At 48.1% G+C, this 25,393-nt stretch overlaps 1 protein-coding gene across 2 annotated transcripts in view; it reads left to right on the forward strand.

The window, feature by feature from the left end:
* Window positions 1-25,393, forward strand: part of HECTD4 (HECT domain E3 ubiquitin protein ligase 4) — a 170,654-nt gene that overhangs the window by 121,918 nt on the left and 23,343 nt on the right. For both annotated transcript variants that reach the window (XM_075568133.1, XM_075568134.1), the window contains exons 49-64: window positions 1,181-1,344; window positions 1,698-1,935; window positions 3,034-3,170; window positions 4,235-4,361; window positions 6,242-6,379; window positions 7,212-7,348; window positions 8,045-8,205; window positions 8,977-9,158; window positions 9,888-10,093; window positions 12,505-12,635; window positions 13,348-13,553; window positions 14,576-14,755; window positions 15,861-17,152; window positions 21,613-21,823; window positions 23,571-23,794; window positions 24,090-24,241. In XM_075568133.1, coding sequence (XP_075424248.1) covers window positions 1,181-1,344; window positions 1,698-1,935; window positions 3,034-3,170; window positions 4,235-4,361; window positions 6,242-6,379; window positions 7,212-7,348; window positions 8,045-8,205; window positions 8,977-9,158; window positions 9,888-10,093; window positions 12,505-12,635; window positions 13,348-13,553; window positions 14,576-14,755; window positions 15,861-17,152; window positions 21,613-21,823; window positions 23,571-23,794; window positions 24,090-24,241 — 3,886 coding nt within the window. The remainder of the gene's footprint in view (window positions 1-1,180; window positions 1,345-1,697; window positions 1,936-3,033; window positions 3,171-4,234; window positions 4,362-6,241; window positions 6,380-7,211; window positions 7,349-8,044; window positions 8,206-8,976; window positions 9,159-9,887; window positions 10,094-12,504; window positions 12,636-13,347; window positions 13,554-14,575; window positions 14,756-15,860; window positions 17,153-21,612; window positions 21,824-23,570; window positions 23,795-24,089; window positions 24,242-25,393) is intronic.

The raw sequence follows: 25,393 nt of genomic DNA on the forward strand, positions 1-25,393 counted from the left end.
AATCTCGCGAATACAGTGGGATGATAGGAAGCCGCAACGGTTGCAGCTTCTTATTGTACAGTCATTTAAAACCCCTTTAAAAACTACAAATTACCTTTACCAGGAAGTCTGGGAAACTGGAGGTTTCCCGGAGTTGCTCATTGTATGGTTAAGCTCTAGAAGGCTACAGGCCATATTCCTGCTTTAAGTCACAAATTGTTGCAGAAGGCTTTTTTTTTTACCAGAACTGTCGACAACATATACCATGCAGTGCAGATCTCTCTAGCTGACAAGCAGTTAAACCAAATGCATGTAATGTGTTATTATATTTATACGTAGGATACACTGCAGCTACAGGGACATTGTTGACCCTGTATTGTCTGCCAATTTATTCTCAGATACACGCCAGATATATTGTTGTATGCATACACTGATTATCACTAAACACAGTTATAGTTTGCCAAACCTATTGCTGACTTAAAATGAGCTGCTGATAATAAAAAGTGAACATGTTCCATATTTCTGGATAGTGAAAAAAAACAGGGTAAATGTATTACTTCAGTTGTAGGGTGTGTGCGTGCGTAAACTTGGGCCCTAAAAGTGTAGACAATTCAGAAAACTCGACATGTGGAGAGATGCATGCTGGGTATTACCCAAGGTGCAGGAAAAATAATGAATTTGTTCGATACCAAACACCTGTAAAATTAAATTAAAATGGCGTGGGCTGGGCATATCGCAAAAAGAGATGACCATCACTGGACTGAATCCAAGAGAGATTAAAAGACCAAGAATACCAAAAATAAGATGGGAGAATGAAATAAGAAAACGTGCTGGCGTGACGTGGGGAAGAGCGCCTGTAATCGCAGTACCTGGGAAATTGTTGGGGAGGCTTCATACGTCTATAATAACGACTCCTAGTTGTATATCTAATGTACTGTATCCCTAAGGGAAGTTATCATCAACACTGGACACAGGTAAGGGGAAACGGGTCACTTAGTAATGCATGTGACACTAGGTAGCTGCTTCGTGTTGATGAGATTAATACAGGACGGTTTACACCTTGTTGATGTGTGCAGTGCTGGTGGTAACATCCCTTAGGAGATACATTCTTTTCTATGAAACACACTCTCCCCCTCCCCTAACCGTAGATATACTGTGCACACTGTGTGACGGTCGGCTGGTTTCCTTGTGCGTATTGTAGGTGATGTTGCTGGAATAGGATGGGAGAGAATGGAAGGCACACCACCTCCACCTGGACAGCCTGCCAAGGGCCGAGTTTACTTCACGTACTGTGGTCAGAGGCTCGGCCCCTTCTTAGAAGATGTTTCCGGAGGGATGTGGCCGGTTGTACATATTCAGAAAAAGGTGAATAAAGGATTCTGCATCTTTTACTGGATGCAATATTATTTTACAGAATGTGTTTCTCTCTCCACTTCTTAGTAGCTGATATTGTTTTCGCTGTGTGTCAATATTCCTTACGCGCTCTGTTTATGCAAGCAGATAAAATGTATGTAAAGAGATCGAGTTGGTCCCTGGGAAAACGGTAAGCTTTAACCATCTCACGTTGTCAGTCCAATAAAGATCAAACCTTGACAAGAGCCCAGTCAGATATACTTATCCAAACTAGTGAGGCTAACAGAAGCTTTTATTTTTCCCGCTTCTTTTCACCTATTTCCCCCTCTCCATCATTTAAAAAAAAAAAAAAATGTATTCCTCAGAACACAAAAATCCACGCGAACTTTGGATCGCGCCAGTTCGCCTTTGCTGAGGGCCAGGCACACCGGAACGCCGCTGATTTGTGCATCGACTTGGCTGAAGAGATAAGCGCCAACTTTGAAGCGCTGCCCTTCGCTATGGCCTCGGATAGCGACAACGATGCCGGCACCAGCATTGCGTCTGATCCCGGTACTCACGGCCCTCCCTGCCGTATTGCTGCTGCTTCCACCGTACAGCAACGTAAGGAAGTCTTTTTTACCAGGGACTCACCCAACGTCATACATAGCTCTCCGAAACTCCGCCAGAGCTCCCAGAATCCTCTCTTGTTTGGAAAGATATTAAACAGTTATGTAGTTGCTCACCACAGGTTACTTAGTTTCTTGTAGATAACAGTAGGTATGTAAAGACTGCATCATTAAAGGTAGCTTTTTTCCTAATATAACATAAGTGAGCCTGGTTTCAAGCTTCCCAATGCAGATCCAGCATCCACACTTTGGGTGTGCAGCATGTATTATGAAGCTGCTTTCCTTAAATGGATTGCTGCCTCTCTACTTTAGTCCTCTACGATTAATGTATCCAAAACTGTAATGATTTCCGTTCTTTGATCTAATATTGCTTGACTGAGCAAGACTAACAGCTGATCCCTAATATAACCTCCCTCCCCCATGTACCCATCCAATCTTAGCTTAACAAAGTAGTGAGGTGTATCAGGTATGATGTGATGTATGTGCAGATCTAAGATGTTTTCTCAGACAAAGGTCTATTACAACACAGACTTCTGTATGGGCCTGGTTAGACAGTCCTCATCAGAAACATGTTAAGGTTTTTAACAGGTATGTACAGCGGTAACAAAACTTCAGTGAATTTTACAGTGTTCCTTAAAGCATGAAATTCCCCTTAAATAAACTCTCCCCCCCCCCCTTTTTTTTTTTTTATATTACATGATGGGAACCGGTTTCCTGAAATACTTACAGGTGCAGTTACCGCTATTACTTTTTGGCTTTTCTAGGGCATTTATATGGCCGTTCAATAGGAAGCTGCAACCGATGATGCTACTTCCTAGTGGCCTATTTAGCAGCCATTTTGTTCCTGTAGACGGAAATTGAAACCCAGTAACTTCACCTTTAAGTTTCTCATGTACTCGGGGGGAGGGGGCGGGAGTGAAGAGTAGCGCGTTGCAGCCCTGTAGGGGACCCCCTTTGTTCCCATGCTGTATACAAAATGAGTGGGGATTGGTGCTTCAAAGTTCAGTTTGTGCTATTATTTTAATGTAACGCTGGAGAGACAAAAGCCTATTGCATTATGTGTCCAAACGTTGCTGGTTTTGTCTCCTGCTAGAGTATGACAGTGACGCTTCCTGCCGTTATAAAGTAGAGCTCAGCTACGAGGAGTTTGTCACATCCGGTCCGGACCCACACCCTCCTCCCATTGCAGACGATGAAAGTGACGATGACGATGATGACGATATCCCACGGGTAGGAAAGACTCTTCCAACGTCGTGATGTGTTACTAACTAATTCACAAAGCAATTGTTGGTGGAAGAGAAACTGTGCCGCAGCGTGTTTACAACTGGAGTGCTGTGAGGGGATACTTGTACCCCCATTTACTTGTACCCCTACTACACTGGTGGCACCAGGCCCTCTGGGGGGGTTTCGCCTGCAGCCCCTAACTGCTGGCCACCTCAGCATTTCATTCCATCTCTCCCCATCTCCCCAGCGGTGATCGTAGCTTCTTCCCACTCCCTGAGCCGCCTGATCACACCGCGCTAAGCACTAGTTCCCAGTGTAAGGAGAGGAGTGGGGCCGTATTCATCAGTGTGCCAGCAAGCAAGCTGATTGGCTGAGCCTGGGAGAAGCGCGTACCTGTGGCTGCAACGCAATTTCTTCCTGTGCGCAATATATATATATATATATATCCTCAAACTCTGTCCTCAAGGGCCACTAACCAGCCAGTTTTTATGGATATCCCTGCTTCAGCACAGTTTTCTCAATCAGTGGCTCAGTCTTCGACTTTCGTCCATCCAATAACGTTGCAAAAGATGGATGTTTAAGGGTGGCCAGCTCCAGTCTGCAAGGGCTACCAACAGGTCAGGTTGTAAGGATATTCCTGCTTCAGCACAGGTGACTCAATCAGTGGCTCAGTGTTTGACGGAGCCACAGATTGAGCCATTTGTGCTGAAGCAGGGATATCCATAAAAACTGACCTGCTAGTGGCCATTGAGGACTGAGTTTGAGACCCCTGGCTTAAGGACTACACATAGGGTCATTATATCATGTTGCCCAACCACTGCCCTTGTGCCCTCACACTTTGATTACTGGAGAGAGGACGCCGGTTCCAATACTGTAAAAAAAACAAAAACTGCGTGAAATAGGCAGAATTGCTGGTTTAATATGTGAATTATCTAATAGTAATATTTAATATGTGAATTATCATCCACTAACTTTCACTAAAGTACCAAATGTAAAGTGCATCAGTGAAGTGTGGTGAGTATTGAGCAGCAGTACAGGAAATAAACCTGAGCTTTTGTTGTGTGTTGAAGGAGGATCACTATGCGTTGTTGGTGAAAGCTTGGGAGACCAAAGTGTTTCCTACAATTCGGAGGCGCTTCCGCAACGAGGCCGAGAGGAAGTCTGGCTTGGATCAGATTAAGGGAGCTTTACAGCTGGGTATGTCTTGGATCAGATTAAGGGAGCTTTACAGCTGGGTATGTCTTGGATCAGATTAAGGGAGCTTTACAGCTAGGTATGTCTTGGATCAGATTAAGGGAGCTTTACAGCTGGGTATGTCTTGGATCAGATTAAGGGAGCTTTACAGCTGGGTATGTCTTGGATCAGATTAAGGGAGCTTTACAGCTAGGTATGTCTTGGATCAGATTAAGGGAGCTTTACAGCTGGGTATGTCTTGGATCAGATTAAGGGAGCTTTACAGCTGGGTATGTCTAGGATCAGATTAAGGGAGCTTTACAGCTGGGTATGTCTAGGATCAGATTAAGGGGGCTTTACAGCTGGGTATGTCTTGGATCAGATTAAGGGAGCTTTACAGCTAGGTATGTCTTGGATCAGATTAAGGGAGCTTTACAGCTGGGTATGTCTTGGATCAGATTAAGGGAGCTTTACAGCTGGGTATGTCTTGGATCAGATTAAGGGAGCTTTACAGCTGGGTATGTCTAGGATCAGATTAAGGGGGCTTTACAGCTGGGTATGTCTTGGATCAGATTAAGGGAGCTTTACAGATGGGTATGTCTCGGATCAGATTAAGGGAGCTTTACAGCTGGGTATGTCTTGGATCAGATTAAGCGAGCTTTACAGCTGGGTATGTCTTGGATCAGATTAAGGGAGCTTTACAGCTGGGTATGTCTTGGATCAGATTAAGGGAGCTTTACAGCTGGGTATGTCTTGGATCAGATTAAGGGAGCTTTACAGCTAGGTATGTCTTGGATCAGATTAAGGGAGCTTTACAGCTGGGTATGTCTTGGATCAGATTAAGGGAGCTTTACAGCTGGGTATGTCTTGGATCAGATTAAGGGAGCTTTACAGCTGGGTATGTCTTGGATCAGATTAAGGGAGCTTTACAGCTGGGTATGTCTTGGATCAGATTAAGGGAGCTTTACAGCTGGGTATGTCTTGGATCAGATTAAGGGAGCTTTACAGCTGGGTATGTCTAGGATCAGATTAAGGGGGCTTTACAGCTGGGTATGTCTTGGATCAGATTAAGGGAGCTTTACAGATGGGTATGTCTCGGATCAGATTAAGGGAGCTTTACAGCTGGGTATGTCTTGGATCAGATTAAGCGAGCTTTACAGCTGGGTATGTCTTGGATCAGATTAAGGGAGCTTTACAGCTGGGTATGTCTTGGATCAGATTAAGGGAGCTTTACAGCTAGGTATGTCTTGGATCAGATTAAGGGATCTTTACAGCTAGGTATGTCTTGGATCAGATTAAGGGAGCTTTACAGCTAGGTATGTCTTGGATCAGATTAAGGGAGCTTTACAGCTAGGTATGTCTTGGATCAGATTAAGGGGGCTTTACAGCTAGGTATGTCTTGGATCAGATTAAGGGAGCTTTACAGCTAGGTATGTCTTGGATCAGATTAAGGGAGCTTTACAGCTGGCTATGGCTTGGATCAGATTAAGCGAGCTTTACAGCTGGGTATGGCTTGGATCAGATTAAGCGAGCTTTACACCTGGGTATGGCTTGATGATGGGTAGATGGTGTTTTTTAACCCCTAAAAACTGAGCAATTGACATGCTTTCCTAAGGAGGCAGTTCTTCCATGCTTTTAAAGGGCCAGTCCCTCCTAGGACAAAAGTAACTACGGATAGTGACATGTTTAATAGGGTAAATGAAGCAGATGGGCACCTTTAAATAAATAATAAATTACAGTATTTTTAAATATTTAAAAAACAAAACCATTTTATTGCATATATAAAAGCAGGGTTTTTACCATCAATAGTTAGTGTCTTTTGGTGATAAGATGGTTTGTCAGCACTAAAAGCAAGAGGTGTTTGTCTGACCATAATCATGAGCTGTGTTTGTTTTGTGTGGCAGGGATGGTGGATATTGCACGGCAGACAGTAGAATTCCTCTATGAGGAGAATGGTGGCATCCCGAGAGATCTCTACCTCCCCACCATCGAGGATATCAAGGAAGAAGCAAATAAATTCACCATTGATAAAGTTCGCAAAGGTACAGTTATCATTGGTTCATATGTGATGGAAGAGCTTCTCCCCGTTGGCAACTTCACGAGCAGGTATTAATGCGTCAGTAAGCCAACGTTCTTGGTTCTACATGTAACATACAGTTAAATCGACGTGTCCACATTTTGGTAAGAGACCAGGAAGGGAAGTTTCCATTATACATTGTAAGCTACAACACTCCCATCTTCTGATGCTTACTGGGTCAGCGATATGACATTCAGGAAGCTCCCAGGGACCATTCTGGTTAGGATTTTAAGAAAGAGACTGTTGTATACACAATGAGTTGAAAGTTGTGGTTCAAAGATCTAGTACCCGCATTGGTTCTAGAGGAAAGCATGGTCAATGTGGGCTGTGATACCTTTTAGCGGACCAGCATTAGAGTTCTTTATAGATGAAATTATGGTGTACAGAGCTTTTGACACTTCCTAGGTTTCTCCTAGAAAATTATGCTCCGATTAGAAGAAGAAATCTGACATTCCAAAAGCTGTGTACACTATAATATGTCACCAATGAAGAACTCTGTTGGTCTACATCGTATATACACAGTGAGCGAGTATAGACCATAGGCGCAGCCCTACGTGCACTTTTGAAAGAATCTCTACGGACAGGAACACTTCCTCTTCCGGTGAATTCCATGTGCTGGAATAAGTATAAACCCCTATAACTCGCAGGGATTTACAAGAGAATGACAGCGGGTATTCTTTACGTTTTGGATGCTATGATCAGAGTATTGATTCACAGTTTCGGATCCCCTGTGTTGTGTCCTCGTACAAACCTTGGTTATAGTATAATATATAGTAACCTTGTGATTGTCTCTTCAGGTCTCACAGTGGTCATTCGATCTCCAGATAGCAACAACGTGGCCAGCAATGCAGTGGGAACGGCGTTACCCAAGTTTGCTATCCGGGGAATGCTGAAGACCTTCGCTCTGCATGGTGTCGTCCTGGATGTAGATTCGGTGAGAAATGATACTTTCTATGTTTATTTTAACCAGCTGGGTGCTTCTATGTTTAAACGGCATTCCTTCCAAACGATGACAGCAGTGAGCAGCAAAGCATTCAGCTTTATGCCTTATATCGTTTCTCTCTTCTTTGGCAATTGTAAAACAAGCCACCGTAACCACACCGGTATCATTCCTTTTGTAACCACAGTCTTTTTGGGGGGAGGGAGAAAATGCCCCCCCCCCCAAAATACTCAGATGGCAGCATGATACACAATGGAATCAGTGTGGAAAATATAAACACACCTACTGTCTTCCTCAAAAGTACATGTTTCCACCTGGGCTGAACACAAGGACTTGATAGATTGCAAACCCTCATATTTTCCTAGGTGTATAAATGCATTGTATTAACCGCAGACACTGGTACAGACTGTTGTGAGAGGCAAATTCTTTCCCACTTAATTTCACTGTCCCAATAATGCTGCCCCTCGAAGATCCTATTACTGGCACCCGTATCTTTAGGGGATTTTAACCAGGGACCTTCCTAACTATGGCATTGCCAACCATGACTCCGGGAGTCTCACTTTCAATGTCAAAAATGTCCACGGCTAAGGAAGCACGTTCGTTTTCGTGACCCAGCACATTCAGATGACATTGCCACCTTTAAAACTCCCTTCTGTACTTGTGCTCTGTACTGTTCTTCTTCGTTTTCAGGTGAATGAGTTGGTGCAGGTGGAGACCTACCTCCGAAGTGAAGGGGTGTTGGTGAGATACTGGTATCCCATTGATATGCTGGAGAGACCTCCTGCAGGCTACAGAAGAATGGCCACCAACGGACTGGTTACTCTAGACAGTACAAACATCCAGATCCACAGGTGGGTGAGAGACTGCTTATTGCATCTGGTTATATGAACTAAGACAGATAAGGAGGGTTGTAGAAAGGCTCCGCGTAATTACATGAACAGAATTAGGAAGCATGCATTCACTGCAATATATTTTAAGTCAGTGTTGTAATCTCCGCTCTGAGCTTCACCATGGTAAATGTGGCCGGCACTCAGTGATAACTCACTGAGTTCTCTCTTTATACATTAGCTTATGTAGTAAAATCAGTATTGGGATTCCCATAGTAACCTTCACCAGAACATATGTTGCAGAAGACTCCTTTGACCCTCACTACAACAGCTAATTATATGCCAGTCAATCTTTCCATCTCCGCGAGGAACTTCCTCAGGACACATATTGCAGTTCCGATACCTTATGTTCTTGGGTCCTGATGTGTTTATGTATACGTGTATTTGTGTGGCACTGACCACGTATGCCGCATGCTAGAGCATTAGATAGATACAGGTGCTCCTCTCTTTATAATGTTGCACTTTTCGACGCATGACATGCGACACCTTATTATGCGTACCAATGGGCAGATTTCCGACGCCAAAACGCCTTCCCCGACCCTCACATCCGACTTTATAAGACATACCAATGGGCAGACGATGGGTTTCGCTTTATGGCGATTCACTATCCAACGCTATTTTCAAGAACGCATTGTGTCGGAGAACCCGACCGCCTGTAATTACACATGGGACGAGCGCACATTACTGGCATTCACTTACGTCTGGTGAACGGTCTCTTTTCCTTCTTGTTTGCAGGGAGCTGTTACGATGCGAGTCTTCTCTCGCCAGACTCTTCTGTCGTGTCGCTTTACTCAACATCTTTGCTCCAAAGTCACCGCACACTTTCACTCGTCTGTTCCACATTCCCGCCATCCGACACATCACCTTGGAGCACCTACAGCTGCTATCAAATCAACTCCTGGCACCGCCCCTTCCTGGTAATGGGACGGGTTTTGGTTTAAGCTTTTACTGGACGCTAATTTACATTTTGTGGTTGATATCTTTTATGTGAGTAGGGTTTCTCCTGTCCCAGATTGCGTGGCAATGATTCCTCCTGGTATATGTAGCATAAAGGCTGCCACTTGTTAATAATGCAGCCCAGGGTTGTGTTTTTGTCTCGGTATAAAGCAGTTGGGACTCTGAACTGCGTTCATTTCAGTTCCGGGGCGCCCTCCTTCCCGAGATACAAACCTCTGTAGGTCGCGCCTGTTGCGGCCCCGGCTGGGTGAATAATATGGGCGAGCCAATAGGAAGCCGCCATGGATGACTAATAGCCCGCGTGCCGTGGGAGCTTTGGACCAGCGGCACCTTTGGAGATAAGTGTCCCGGGAAGCAGGGGTTCCTGAAATGAATGCGGTTCAGCTCCTGAGACCCCTCTGCTTCATACCTATTAAAAATAAATAAATGCATTTTGTTGGTTTGCTCCTTTAATCCCTTTGATACTTGAGGGTCCTGCGATGTATTACACTGAAGCGTTGTTGATTGCTACTAATGCCAAAAGCCATGGGAATGTATTTTTGTTTTTTTTTCTCCCTTTAGAGTATAGATTGGTATAAAAAGTATTTTGATGTAATTTATTCACAGATTTGGCATGCATGTTAACGCATTCATTTGCTGTTGATGGGAAGCTACATTCTGACGCTTGTGTTTTGAATATCTTTCTGCAGATGGCACCATCAGTTCCAGTTCTATCCTTATAGCCCAGTCCTTGCAGCATTGCATCCACTCCCAGAACTGTTCCACCACAGATCTGTTCTACCAAGGCAATGCACAGCCAATAAGGGAATGGCTTACCGTAGCTATAACAAGGGCCCTGCATCAAGGGGAGGAGTGTCTCTTAGATCTAACCAAGCAAATCTGCTCCTTCCTGCAGGTATAAATCGCCTCAACCTGCATTTTACGTTTTAATGATGTTTTCGTTCCAATAAATAAAGTGTGTGCATGCGTGTGTGCATGCGTGTGTGCGTGCGTGCGTGTGTGCATGTACCTCCATAATCATCTTCAGGCCTTGTCCATCCACTGCTGGATGAAGCCCTCCCTAATGATCTTGTGTTTGCAAGCCTCAACGTTGCTCCAAATTTTTTTCTGATTTCATCCTCCCATCTTACTTTTGGTCATCGTCTTGGTCTTCATTTCCCTTGGAATCCAGTTGAGTACCATCTTTGTTCAACGATGGAATGGCTTCTTGCGATATGTCCGGCCCACCGCCATTTTAATTTCTTCATCCTTATGATGTCACAGACTTTTTTGTTTGGTTTCGAACCCATGCATTCTATTTCTTTTCTCCCCATACTTCTTCAATACACGGGTTGATGCACAGTGAAAGGTTCCCGACAGGTTGTCTTGTTTGTTCCAAGTGCCTCCATCCCATCTTCATTCTACTGATTTCATTCAAAAGGTTCCCGACCATTGTTCCTTGCCGCCCAAGGTAGACAGAGATTTCAACTTTATCTAGTTCTATTCCATTTATTTAGTTTTTTGCAAAGTTGACACATTTTGTTGAGCACCACTTTGGTCTTGCAGAGCTTCATATTAACGCCCACCTTCTTGTTTCATCGAGTTCTCTGATTTGTTGCTTGAAGTCTTTTGGACTTGTGGCAAAAATAACGGTGTCATCTGCAAATCGTAGGTAGCTTAAGTATTCACCGTTTTGATTCCTTTTTCTTCTCAATTCAATGTACTGAATATTTCTTTAAGTATTGCAGTGAAAAGCTTTGGAAACATGGTGTCCCTGCCGCACTCCCTTGCTGATCCTGGTGACACGGTGTCTCCCTGCCGCACTCCCTTGCTGATCCTGGTGACACAGTGTCTCCCTGCCGCACTCCCTTGTTGATCCTGGTGACACGGTGTCTCCCTGCCGCACTCCCTTGCTGATCCTGGTGACACGGTGTCTCCCTGCCGCACTCCCTTGCTGATCCTGGTGACACAGTGTCTCCCTGCCGCACTCCCTTGCTGATCCTGGTGACACGGTGTCTCCCTGCCGCACTCCCTTGCTGATCCTGGTGACACGGTGTCTCCCTGCCGCACTCCCTTGCTGATCCTGGTGACACAGTGTCTCCCTGCCGCACTCCCTTGCTGATCCTGGTGACACGGTGTCTCCCTACCGCACTCCCTTGCTGATCCTGGTGACACGGTGTCTCCCTGCCGCACTCCCTTGCTGATCCTTATCTTGCTTGTATCTTCATGTCATGGTTTATGTGGCATTCTCGTAAATGTTGTAGACGTTTCCACATTCTGCCAATTCTACCAATCCGTCTCCACGTTCATTCCTGTTGCCGTGACCCTACTTATCAACTAATGCTTCGTCCTTCTGCTGGTCAGCAATCATTGCATTTAAATCTCCCATAATGGTCTTGAGGGGATTAAGTTGGTTGAGCTCATGATAGAAGTCTTCCACTTCATTGCCTGGGCGACTTGATGTTGGAGCAAACACTTGGCTTGTTTGAGCCTGTATCTATTTTTCACCTGAATGACGATTCCGCCTGCTCTTTCCTATGAGCTTTCATACTCCACTGTGTTGTTTCTCCATCTCCTGTTAACGATGAAGCCATCGCCACTTATTATTCCCGTTTCTGCACCTCTGTAATATAATTGCTGTCCGCTTTTGAGCTCAATGAGGCCTTCATCTTTTTATCTTACGTCACTAAGGCCAACAATATCCCATAGAACCTTTTCAAGTTCGCTTTTCAGTTGTCTTCACGGGGGAGAGTCTGCCCGTTGTAGGTAGACAGATTTAGATTTGAAAGATCTCCAGGGATACTTTGCACCTTCTGCCTTCATTCTGATCCCTGTCACACCCAGGGACAATCTCTGGACAAAGAGGGCCATTGATTATCGGTCTGTTTGGTATTTTGTGGTTGAAGCCTTACTTGCCATGCTGGCCACATTTGCATGCTGGCAATTACGTTTCCCACTTTAGCCAGGTATATTGTTCAAGCTTTCAAACCTTACCAGTACAAGTGCCACCATACATCATCGTGAATATCCGTTGCCACCTCCTGGACACGTTGAGGCTGTAAGATGAGGGGAAGTGTGTGTGTGTGTCTGTATTCTTTTATTGTTAGAATTGCTTTATACCCGGCACTGGGGTCTGTGCCTCTAACACTAGACCACTCATTGCATCATTTGTAGGACTTTGCAAAATAGCTATTAAAGAATATTAACACCAGAGGGGCCTGCAACACATTGCAGAGCATTGCAGGCTTCCCTAGCTGCAAAAGTTGGACTTGTTGGCATTTCTGGTCGTTGGTTTTTATAAGCTTTCTTTGTTGTGTTTTTTTTTAGCATGCCCCAGAACAGTTTCCATCTGAAGAGTTCCCAATCTCCGAGTCCAAACTCAGCATGGATGTTAATTTTCCTGGAGCCGCCTTTGTTGTCGTGTCTTGTAAAGAGAGCCCGTCTGGGTTTCGCAAGGAGTAAGTCTTCCGTATTGTAACCCAATATATACATACATATGTAGCAGGCGTTCTTACCCCCGCTAATGCGGGTTAGCACAGGAAATAACACGTGTGTCCTTTCCTTAACTGCTATTTTCAGTTGCACTACTGTTCAATAACTTGCATATTTATTCACACAATACCAGAAAAGGCCAGCGGAGTTACCTGGTCCCGGGGAAGCCCTCTGGTCCCGGGGGAAGCCCTCTGGTCCCGGGGGAAGCCCTCTGGTCCCGGGGGAAGCCCCCTGGTCCCGGGGAAGCCCTCTGGTCCCGGGGAATCCCTCTGTGGACTGAAATATTGGCTTTTGGCACTATTGTGTGAATAAACATGCACTTTTGTTTTTTCCAATTTAAGTTTCGGTGTGCTTTGCTATTTTTCGCAAGATACTTTATACGGTCAGGTTTTCTTTCAGGAATACTGTCCTTTCTTTCCTTTAAACTTACTAAGTCACCGTCTCACTTCTTTTACCAGAAACATGCCTAAAAGGTAACCCTTTCTGCTTTGGTCATTTGAAAAGTGGATACAAAATAGCTTTGCCCTGTTCTGAAAACAAGAACCGTACCACTACTTTCTATCCCAACCAAGTCCCGTAACCTCTGCTAGTTGCATACTCTGTGAGTGGCCTCTTCAGCAGCAATGGGGGAGATATGATACCCAAGGTTGTGTCACCTGCAATGTCATTTTGTTTCAGTTCCTCCTTGTACAAGGCTCCCTGGGCCCGAGTCTTGGTCTATGGCCTCGGCCATAAAGTGAAGAGGAACGGACAGCTGAATCTGATCGAATCGGTGTGTTACCCACGAGATGCCTCCCCCAGTAATACAGGCCTCACTCCACCGCCAACAACTAACCAGTATCCAACGGCCATCATTCCCACGGACAAGGTCCACATCAAGCTGGGTACATATCATCGCTCATATGTGCTTCCTAACATCAGCCTAGAGCAGAAGTCGATAGGTAGAGTTGAAAACGGAGCATAACCGCACATTAAAGAAACAAACGAGCACGAGGGGACCCCAATAAAACATCGCATTTATTTCAAGTCGCATGGACAAGGGAGATAAACGCACCACCTACGCGTTTCGCGCTTAAATGCGCTTTATCATGGTCTAGAGCAGAGGTAGTGACCACACTCCACGGCCGTCCCATAGACATAATGCAGGGGTAACAAGTGAAGTATTATATGAAAGTTCCAGCACTTCTATCGTGGACAAAAATGCTATTATACCATTAATAAGCATTCTGACCTTTCGCTCCCCTTGCTTATGACAGTCGCTCTGGGGACAGAATCACCGACGTGCTTATTAATCTTATAATACACTTTTTTTCAGTGATATTCATTTTGCTACACTAATTTATTTCTGAATAAATTGTATATGCTGTTAAAATGGGATGAGGCTGTTATGAGTGTGCGGAGAAAAATGATGACGCAAAATTCAGTCTACATATCGCATGCCAATTCCAATCTCGCAATCAGTGTTTAATCTGAGGATATTAAGATACTGGTTGTAGACAAGAGGGAACACATTAGGCCTCATCTTTTAGTTAATATATATGTATTTTTTAAAATGCTTTTTTATACAAGTTCTACATCTAAAACTTGGGTAAGGAGGCACAAAGCCAGCAACCCATACAGGGAAATCTATTTTATACGCTTGGATTTTATGTGATTACACCAAGCTTTCCTTTTCCTTAAAGCTCGTACATTAAAGCTTAAAGTACAAACATTTCTATTCTGATGGTGATTGTCTCTGCCTTTATCATGTTGTATTGGGGCTGGCAGACCCCTATAGGTATTAAAATGCTTCACGATACAGGGATAAAGTGAAGCAAAGAATGAGCTTGTGAGCAGTAATGAGATGGTTGTTCTGCCTTGTTATGCCATAGCTGAAATGTAGGCTAATGTTACACGTTCTGTGTAGGAGTGTCTCCTGCGCCCGGAGCTGTGCTGGTCATCCATTCTCTTCCTTTGGAGTTTCCACTGGCGATGGCGTTTACAGAACAGCTGTTAACGTGGAAACTAGAGGATGTGGATGAGAAATCAGAAGATGAGCTTGATACTATTCCGTCCTCCGGATTCCTGCAAGTAGTGGAGCTGCTAGGTGGGCAGAAAATCTGGAAGGGGTTAATTCCCTGTGATCTGTCAATTTAAATATGTAATACTCGGTATTTGGAAACAGGAGTTCGATCAGTAGCATTGTCTAAAAGCGTGTGTGTGTGTGTGTCTGTGTGTGTCTGTGTGTGTCTGTGTGTGTCTGTGTGTGTCTGAGCAAAGAAAGAGTGCAGAATAAATGCTATGCACTTTACCATTAGTCACTATTCTAAATTATTCAGAGCTGTCTTATACAGTAATACTGGCCTCATCCTGAGAATATTACCTGCATGTTGCTATTTATCTGTAGTGCGTTTCAATGTACAGATCTAGCTTTCTAGCTCAGAGGGATGCTTATAGGGAATGTGCACGGAAAAGAATCCCTGTTGCAAGCACTCTACCTCTACTAATTGATAAGTAATAATAATTTAATTATACAATGTTCTTAACGTACGAAAGAGAGAACACTTGTATAGATGTACACTTACTGTGTGCATTTTTAACACACAGCCTACATAGAATAATTAAATTGTAGCAATTAGGAATTGTCTCTGCAATATAGAGCATTTCCTATAGCTGTATGGGACCATTTCTGGTCCCATGAAAGCACCACGCGTCTTTTAGGTTTTAACATTAGAGTTCTAGTTTTCTCTCTTTCGTCCGTTAAGTTCATTGTATAATTAAAATATTATTATTTATCAATTAGTAGAGGTTGAGTGCTTGCAACAGGGATTCTTTTCTGTCCCGTCTCCAAATTTTGAGGATATACTTTATTTGCTAGGCCTTTTTAGAAGTGTCCGGTAGAGCAGGATCTCTCAGAACTGCTTTATAACTTCACATTCTGGTCATTGTCACATCGGGATCCCTTCGGCATGTTTACCGTACAAAGTATAATATACTTGTTTTGCTTTTTGAAGTTAAGCTTTTGGGACTCAACTTAATATCAAAACAATATCTTAATTTCTGAAAGTAAAACCAACAAGCTGACAATGGGCCTGTGTTTACAAGAGCAACTTAAGTCTATCTTGCTTTAACAAAGTCACTTTTCTATTGATTTTAAGCCCTTTCTGGGATTGCTGAAGGTTAGGCTTTCACACCCTGCTTTCTGTGTTCAGGAAATTTGCTGTGGACAACAGACCTGGCCGCGGTGGTGAAGGAGCTTCTTTTCCATCTCCTGGCCGAACTGCTGCGTAAAGTCCACCATTTAGAGCAGAAGAAGAATCCTGCGGGGCTCTCCTCGTCAATAGCCCTACAGCTGAATCCCTGCCTGGCAATGCTCATGGCTCTGCAGACAGAGTTGCGCAAGCTGTACGATGAGGAAACTCAAAACTGGGCATCTGGGAACGCGTGCGGGGGATCTGGCACTGGCGTCAGTGAGCAGGGAAGGTTCTCCACTTATTTCCATGCCCTGATGGAGGTGTGCCTAGCGGTGGCAGAAGTTACGCTCCCTATCAACATGAGCTCAGCAGTTAGTGCTATGTCATCAACAACCGCTACAAATCTAAGCGACTCCTCCTCATCCTCTTCGTCTTCTCCTGGTCAGACGCCTCAAAGTCCCAGCCTGCTCTCAAAGAGGAAGAAAGTCAAGATCAAACGTGAAAAGGCAGCATCTGGGAAACGCGCCTCTCCACGAGGTGCCGACAGCAACACTGCCATGCTGAGCATAGGAGGAAGCAAACCTGAGGACATGTTATGGTTTCACAGGGCTCTGACCCTGCTAATGATACTCAGACACCTTACTAACAAGAATCCCCAAGGCTTGGGCGTCACAAATGACGCCATAGCAGACGCTAGTCAGGCACTAGTCGGCTCCACTGCTCACAGCCGCCTGCTTGTGATTTTGGGGATCCCAACTCACCTAGAGGAGTCGGTTGTCAGAAGTGCAATCCGGAAAGCTTGCAATGGCCACGGTGGGGTCTTTAAAGATGAAATCCATATCCCTCTGCAGGAAGTAGAAATCCCGGAACCCAAGGACAGAGTAGAAGGAGCCGAATGCAAGACTGAGATGGAAAAACCAACCGTGCTTCCCGGTGCTGATAATCTGGATGTCAGCAGTTCTAGCAGTGTGACACCTGCTGCGAGCGTCAGTGCCTCTGCTTCCACAAGCCAGTCTTCCCTACGCAGTTCCCAGGGGGTTTCCCGGACCACCAGTGAAACATCTGTTGAGCAGTTGGTACAGCAAGCTCTGGTGCAACCAGGGCTTCCCGAACCACATGCAGTCTCCAGCCAGGAAAGTCTGGACCTCTCTATATGCAGCACGGGCAGCCTGGGCAGCCTGGGCAGTCTAGTGGAGCAGCTGGACAATGTGGAGACGGCCTTGTCTGATGTGGGCTCACTGTACACAGTCACTTCTCTGGACAACCATCTTGTGATGCCTCAGCCAATCAAAGGCTTTGCAGTAGTGGAGGTAAGAAAATCACGGACGAGTAGTATTTTATTTTTAAAGAGTGGAGAAATATGCAAAAAATCAAATAAAACGTACTATTCTAGTGTCACCACCAATGATCTATTCTTACTATTCCAGTGTTATTAAACATTTTCTATTTCTTAATTTGATTTCAATTAAAATAGCTTTTTCTTAAGTTTAAGAGGATCCACCGAATTGGTAGTTATTGAATATGTTAAACTGCGTATAAACATGGGATTCCCGTTCTCAGCGCGTGGGATTCCCTTTCTCAGCGCGTGGGATTCCCGTTCTTAGTGCCTGGGATTCCCGTTCTTAGTGCCTGGGATTCCCGTTCTCAGTGCGTGGGATTCCCGTTCTTAGTGCGTGGGATTCCCGTTCTTAGCGCGTGGGATTCCCGTTCTTAACGCGTGGGATTCCCGTTCTTAGCGTGTGGGATTCCCGTTTTTAGCGCGTGGGATTCCCGTTCTTAGCGCGTGGGATTCCCGTTCTTAGCGCGTGGGATTCCCGTTCTTAGCGCGTGGGATTCCCGTTCTTAGCGCGTGGGATTCCCGTTCTTAACGCGTGGGATTCTCGTTCTTAGCGCGTGAGATTCCCGTTCTTAGTGCGTGGGATTCCCGTTCTTAACGCGTGGGATTCCCGTTCTTAGCGTGTGGGATTCCCGTTCTCAGTGCATGGGATTCCCGTTCTTAGCGCGTGGGATTCCCGTTCTTAGCGCCTGGGATTCCCGTTCTTAGCGCGTGGGATTCCCGTTCTTAGCGCGTGGGATTCCCGTTATTAGCGCGTGAGATTCCCGTTCTTAGCGTGCGGGATTCCCGTTCTTAGCGCGCGGGATTCCCGTTCTTAGCGCGCGGGATTCCCGTTCTTAGAGCGTGGGATTCCTGTTCTTAGCGCGTGGGATTCCCGTTCTTAGCGCGTGGGATTCCCGTTCTTAGCACGTGGGATTCCCGTTCTTAGCATGTGGGATTCCCGTTCTTAGCGCGTGGGATTCCCGTTCTTAGTGCCTGGGATTCCCGTTCTCAGCGCATGGGATTCCCGTTCTCAGTGCATGAGATTCCCGTTCTTACTGCGTGAGATTCCCGTTCTTAGCGCATGGGATTCCCGTTCTTAGTGTGTGAGATTCCCGTTCTTAGTGCGTGGGATTCCCGATCTCAGCGCGTGGGATTCCCGTTCTCAGCGCGTGGGATTCCCGTTCTCAGCGCGTGGGATTCCCGTTCTCAGCGCGTGGGATTCCCGTTCTCAGCGCGTGGGATTCCCGTTCTCAGCGCGTGGGATTCCCGTTCTCAGCGCATGGGATTCCCGTTCTCAGTGCATGAGATTCCCGTTCTTAGCGCGTGGGATTCCCGTTCTTAGCGCATGGGATTCCCGTTCTCAGTGCATGAGATTCCCGTTCTTACTGCGTGAGATTCCCGTTCTTAGCGCATGGGATTCCCGTTCTTAGTGTGTGAGATTCCCGTTCTTAGTGCGTGGGATTCCTGATCTCAGCGCGTGGGATTCCCGTTCTCAGCGCGTGGGATTCCCGTTCTCAGCGCGTGGGATTCCCGTTCTCAGCGTGTGGGATTCCCGTTCTCAGTGCATGAGATTCCCGTTCTTACTGCGTGGGATTCCCGTTCTCAGCGTGTGGGATTCCCGTTCTCAGCGTGTGGGATTCCCGTTCTCAGCGCATGGGATTCCCGTTCTCAGTGCATGAGATTCCCGTTCTTACTGCGTGAGATTCCCGTTCTCAGCGCGTGGGATTCCCGTTCTCAGCGCGTGGGATTCCCGTTCTCAGCGCGTGGGATTCCCGTTCTCAGCGCGTGGGATTCCCGTTCTCAGTGCATGAGATTCCCGTTCTTACTGCGTGGGATTCCCGTTCTCAGTGCGTGGGATTCCCGATCTCAGCGCGTGGGATTCCCGTTCTCAGCGCGTGGGATTCCCGTTCTCAGCGCGTGGGATTCCCGTTCTCAGCGCGTGGGATTCCCGTTCTCAGCGCGTGGGATTCCCGTTCTCAGCGCATGAGATTCCCGTTCTTACTGCGTGAGATTCCCGTTCTTAGCACGTGGGATTCCCGTTCTTAGTGTGTGAGATTCCCGTTCTTAGTGCGTGGGATTCCCGATCTCAGCGCGTGGGATTCCCGTTCTCAGCGCGTGGGATTCCCGTTCTCAGCGCGTGGGATTCCCGTTCTCAGCGCATGGGATTCCCGTTCTCAGTGCATGAGATTCCCGTTCTTACTGCGTGGGATTCCCGTTCTTAGCGCGTGGGATTCCCGTTCTTAGTGCCTGGGATTCCCGTTCTCAGCGCATGGGATTCCCGTTCTCAGTGCATGAGATTCCCGTTCTTAGCGCGTGGAATTCCCGTTCTTAGTGTGTGAGATTCCCGTTCTTAGTGCGTGGGATTCCCGATCTCAGCGCGTGGGAATCCCGTTCTCAGCGCGTGGGATTCCCGTTCTCAGCGCGTGGGATTCCCGTTCTCAGCGCGTGGGATTCCCGTTCTCAGTGCGTGAGATTCCCGTTCTTAGCGCGTGGGATTCCCGTTCTCAGTGCATGAGATTCACGTTCTTACTGTGTGAGATTCCCGTTCTTAGCGCGTGGGATTCCCGTTCGTAGTATGTGAGATTCCCGTTCTTAGTGCGTGGGATTCCCGTTCTCAGCGCGTGGGATTCCCGTTCTTAGTGTGTGAGATTCCCGTTCTCAGCGCGTGGGATTCCCGTTCTCAGCGCATGGGATTCCCGTTCTTAGTGCGTGAGATTCCCGTTCTTAGCGCGTGGGATTCCCGTTCTCCGTGCGTGGGATTCCCGTTCTTAGCGCGTGGGATTCCCGTTCTTAGTGCCTGGGATTCCCGTTCTTAGTGCCTGGGATTCCCGTTCTCAGCGCATGGGATTCCCGTTCTTAGTGCGCGGGATTCCCGTTCTCAGTGCGTGGGATTCCCGTTCTTAGTGCGTGGGATTCCCGTTCTTAGCGCATGGGATTCCCGTTCTTAGCGCATGGGATTCCTGTTCTCAGTGCGTGGGATTCCCGTTCTCAGCGCGTGGGATTCCCGTTCTCAGCGCGTGGGATTCCCGTTCTCAGCGCGTGGGATTCCCGTTCTCAGTGCATGAGATTCCCGTTCTTACTGCGTGAGATTCCTGTTCTTAGCACGTGGGATTCCCGTTCTTAGTGTGTGAGATTCCCGTTCTTAGTGCGTGGGATTCCCGATCTCAGCGCGTGGGATTCCCGTTCTCAGCGCGTGGGATTCCCGTTCTCAGCGCGTGGGATTCCCGTTCTCAGCGCATGGGATTCCCGTTCTCAGTGCATGAGATTCCCGTTCTTACTGCGTGGGATTCCCGTTCTTAGCGCGTGGGATTCCCGTTCTTAGTGCCTGGGATTCCCGTTCTCAGCGCATGGGATTCCCGTTCTCAGTGCATGAGATTCCCGTTCTTAGCGCGTGGAATTCCCGTTCTTAGTGTGTGAGATTCCCGTTCTTAGTGCGTGGGATTCCCGATCTCAGCGCGTGGGAATCCCGTTCTCAGCGCGTGGGATTCCCGTTCTCAGCGCGTGGGATTCCCGTTCTCAGCGCGTGGGATTCCCGTTCTCAGTGCGTGAGATTCCCGTTCTTAGCGCGTGGGATTCCCATTCTCAGTGCATGAGATTCACGTTCTTACTGTGTGAGATTCCCGTTCTTAGCGCGTGGGATTCCCGTTCTTAGTATGTGAGATTCCCGTTCTTAGTGCGTGGGATTCCCGTTCTCAGCGCGTGGGATTCCCGTTCTTAGTGTGTGAGATTCCCGTTCTCAGCGCGTGGGATTCCCGTTCTCAGCGCATGGGATTCCCGTTCTTAGTGCGTGAGATTCCCGTTCTTAGCGCGTGGGATTCCCGTTCTCCGTGCGTGGGATTCCCGTTCTTAGCGCGTGGGATTCCCGTTCTTAGCGCGTGGGATTCCCGTTCTTAGTGCCTGGGATTCCCGTTCTTAGTGCCTGGGATTCCCGTTCTCAGCGCATGGGATTCCCGTTCTTAGTGCGCGGGATTCCCGTTCTCAGTGCGTGGGATTCCCGTTCTTAGTGCGTGGGATTCCCGTTCTTAGCGCATGGGATTCCCGTTCTTAGCGCATGGGATTCCTGTTCTCAGTGCGTGGGATTCCCGTTCTTAGCGCGTGGGATTCCCGTTCTTAGTGCATGCAGAGTGGGCTCAGGATTGAGTAGGCAGACAGTTGATTGTCGAGCAGCTTTGTTATTTTCTTCCAGATATATATATATATATATACACCATACCATACACATTTTAAGTTAGGGTGGGTGAAAAAGGCAACAAGACCTGTCTAAGACGTGTGAATGTGCTCACAAGTGATCTTTTTATTTATTATATGCAATACGGTGGAGGTTTCTTGTTGCCTTTTTCACCATAACTGAAAAGGGCCAGAAAAGATCTATTAGAGGGATTAAAAATAAAACGCAGGACATGGCGCTCGGCGTGGGCCGCGGCTTCAGTGCTTCCTCTGCCTTATTTACAGGTGCGTTTCCGGGCGAAAATAGAGAAAATCCGAGCCAGCCTCTTTAACAGCAGCGACCTGATCGGTTTGTCCAGTCTGGATGGGGAGGACGAGTTGATGGAGATGTCAACCGAAGAAATCCTGACGGTCTCCACCGTGAATCAGAGTCTGTTTGACACCCAAGGGATCCCGTGGCTGGAAGATTATTTCACTGATAAGTTCATGATCCTAGGTGTGTAGTATTTAAGTTATGAGTTAATTGCTGGTGAAAATGAAAATCTTCCAGATCAGTGGTTTCCAACTCCAGTCCTCAAGAGCCCCCAACAGACAGGTAAGGTTTTCCGAATATCCCGGCGTCCGCACAGGCGGTGCAGTCAAAATGGCTGAGCCACTGATTGAGCTTCTTGTGCTGAAGCAGGGATATTATTAATAGCTGGCCTGTGGTTGAGGACTGGAGTTGGGCACCACCGTATCTTTCACGTGTTGTCAACAGGCCCAACATAAAATTGGGGCTTCAAGCATCAACGTAATCGCAAAACGGACTCTTGTGATGCAAGATACCTTGCCCCAAAGTGTTTTAATCCTCACGTAGAGGGGAAATCCTTCCAACATACGGAGCTAAACACAGGAGGTTTCCTGGTCCCTACACGTCCTTCACTTCTCCTTCCGTGTTGTATGCATTTAACTATCGGGATTCAACATTGTTTCCCAAACAGGAGGCACAAAGATACAGCATGAAAGCGAAAGGAGGGACGGGGCAAATGCAAAGACGGGGCAAATACAAAGACGGGGCAAATGCAAGAGTGATTGTGTTTTCTCACAGCATTGCCTGGTTTGTCCCTCCGGCGGGGAGAAGGGGTGACTTCCATGTGTCTGTGTCCCATTACTCCGCTTCTGTCCTCTGATATGTGCTTTGGCCCTTTCAGTCTTTCCTGATGAGTCCTATGCACAATTTTAGTAGCCTCTCGGGTGCATGATCTACAGCAGGGGGCTCAACTCCAGTCCCCAAGCCCCCCACAACAGGTCAGGTTTTCAGGATATCCCAGCTTCAGCACAGGTGGCTCAATCAAAGACTGAGCTTCTGATTGAGCCACCTATGCTGAAGCAGGAACTGATTAAGCCACCTATGCTGAAGCTGGGATGGCCTGAAAACCTGACCTGTTGGGTGGGGCTTGAGGACTGGAGTTGAGCATCCTCTCCCCCCCCCCCCTTATCGGGATAGACTAAAGGGCCTTACTATGTACATATTAGAGCAGGGGGGCGCAAACTTTTTTCCCTGCGCCCCCCTGCCGGCGGTCCCCTCTCTTCCGCGCCCCCCCCCTAACCACCAATGACCCGCCCTTCGGCGTCATGACATCACGTTGCCATAGCAACGTGACGTCACATGACCTCGCGGCGTCATTTTGACGCCGCGTTGCCATGGCGACGCAAGAAGGAAGCCGCCGGAGTCACGGGTAAGTATGGTTTACAGAGGCCCTGCAGCTCCCCTGGCACTTAATTTAAGTGCCTTCGGGAAGTGCGCGGGGCCTCTGTAAACCCCGCGCCCCCCACCGGCAGTCTCGCGCCCCCCCTGGGGGTCGTGCCCCACAGTTTGCGCACCGCTGTATTAGAGGACAGAAGGGAGAGGGGCATCATGTGATCAAAACTTTCAACTACATAAAGGATTTTTCAGGGGTGGATGTGTGGAATAGCTTTCCAGCAGAGGTGGTAGGGGCTAACACAGTAAGGTCATTTAAACATACTTGGAATATACATAAGGCTCCTAAATATGAAAGCCAAGGGTCTAATAGGGTGTGAGGTCTTACAGCCGATAGGACACGTAGGCAGACAAGGGCACGTGGTTCCGATCTGCCATGTGGTTCCGATCTGCCACGTGGTTCCGATCTGCCACGTGGTTCCGATCTGCCACGTGGTTCTGATCTGCCGTCACATTCCATGTCTCTGTTCTCATGTTTGCTGCCGTTCCTGTCCTTTGTCAGGTGAGAAGTTGGTCCCAGAAGCTCGAGATGTCGTCACTGAAATATTTAAGAGCTGCATTCACGCCGAGCAGATGCTGAGCCTGGCGCCGGTGAAGTTCATCAAGGTGTCCGACATTTACCTAAGCAAAGAGCAGATTCACTCGCAGACCCCGGGGAACTTACTCCACACCTTCTTCACCAACGTGCGGCCCCCCAAAAAAGTCCTGGAAGATCAGCTGACACAGGTACCTCTTCCTCTAGGAATAGAGCAGGGGAGGCCAACTCCAGTCCTCAAGGGCCGCCAGGTATTGAGGATATCCCTGCTTCAGCACAGGTGGCTCAGTCATTGACTGAGCCACCTGTGCTGAAGCAGGGATATCCTTAAAACCTGACCTGTTGGTGGAGTTGGCCGCCCCTGCTATAAAGCAGACTCCGTGTTACAGCTTTTTTACATAGTCCGCGCCGCTGAGAGAGTGGTATGAAGCTCCCTAACAGCTGGCGTTCTCCTCACTGCGCCCATGTCCCATTTCTGTATTGAAGATCTTGCGGAAATACGGCATCGCCAAGCCACGGTTCGACAAAAGCAAATACAGCAAAACCGGGAAGGAGCAGCACCCGCTGAAAGCTGTGAGCAGCAAACGGCCAGTGGTCAAACCCCTAACGAAAGACAAAGCTGTGCTGAACAGTCTCAGGCAAGTACTGGGACGTTCCACGTGGCTTCCGTGGGTCCTATCTCAGTGCTGCCTCATACAGCATGGGCAGCAATGCACACTATATACAGGCAGTGCGTGTGTCTTTATTCTAAGTACGTGTGCATATACACTATGCAGGCTGTGTATGTATATCTGATTTATATAGCACCATCCATGTACATAGCGCTTTACAGCAGTAATACACGGGACATAACAATAGGAAAAGGAGTCCCTGCCCCGAAGAGCTTACAATCTAAGTGGTAGCTTTTAAAAGTGAGGAGGAGAATTTTGTAAGCAATACGGGTTAGGATAGGAAGCCAGGAGATGGATTTCAGCAGGGGAGTCGCTGAGACAAGTTTAGGACAGTAACCTGATTCTAGCAGCAGCGTTAAGGATAGATTGCAGGGGAGACAGGGGAGAGGTGGGAAGGCCGGGCAGGTGAGAGGCGGGAAGGCCGGGCAGGTGAGAGGCGGGAAGGTCGGGCAGGTGAGAGGCGGGAAGGCCGGGCAGGTGAGAGGCGGGAAGGCCGGGCAGGTGAGAGGCGGGAAGGCCGGGCAGGTGAGAGGCGGGAAGGCCGGGCAGGTGAGAGGCGGGAAGGCCGGGCAGGTGAGAGGCGGGAAGGCCGGGCAGGTGAGAGGCGGGAAGGCCGGGCAGGTGAGAGGCGGGAAGGCCGGGCAGGTGAGAGGCGGGAAGGCCGGGCAGGTGAGAGGCGGGAAGGCCGGGCAGGTGAGAGGCGGGAAGGCCGGGCAGGTGAGAGGCGGGAAGGCCGGGCAGGTGAGAGGCGGGAAGGCCGGGCAGGTGAGAGGCGGGAAGGCCGGGCAGGTGAGAGGCGGGAAGGCCGGGCAGGTGAGAGGCGGGAAGGCCGGGCAGGTGAGAGGCGGGAAGGCCGGGCAGGTGAGAGGCGGGAAGGCCGGGCAGGTGAGAGGCGGGAAGGCCGGGCAGGTGAGAGGCGGGAAGGCCGGGCAGGTCAGAGGCGGGAAGGCCGGGCAGGTCAGAGGCGGGAAGGCCGGGCAGGTGAGAGGCGGGAAGGCCGGGCAGGTGAGAGGCGGGAAGGCCGGGCAGGTGAGAGGCGGGAAGGCCGGGCAGGTGAGAGGCGGGAAGGCCGGGCAGGTGAGAGGCGGGAAGGCCGGGCAGGTGAGAGGCGGGAAGGCC

This window comes from Ascaphus truei, chromosome 13 (assembly GCF_040206685.1).
Source record: "Ascaphus truei isolate aAscTru1 chromosome 13, aAscTru1.hap1, whole genome shotgun sequence".
NCBI lineage: Eukaryota > Metazoa > Chordata > Amphibia > Anura > Ascaphidae > Ascaphus > Ascaphus truei.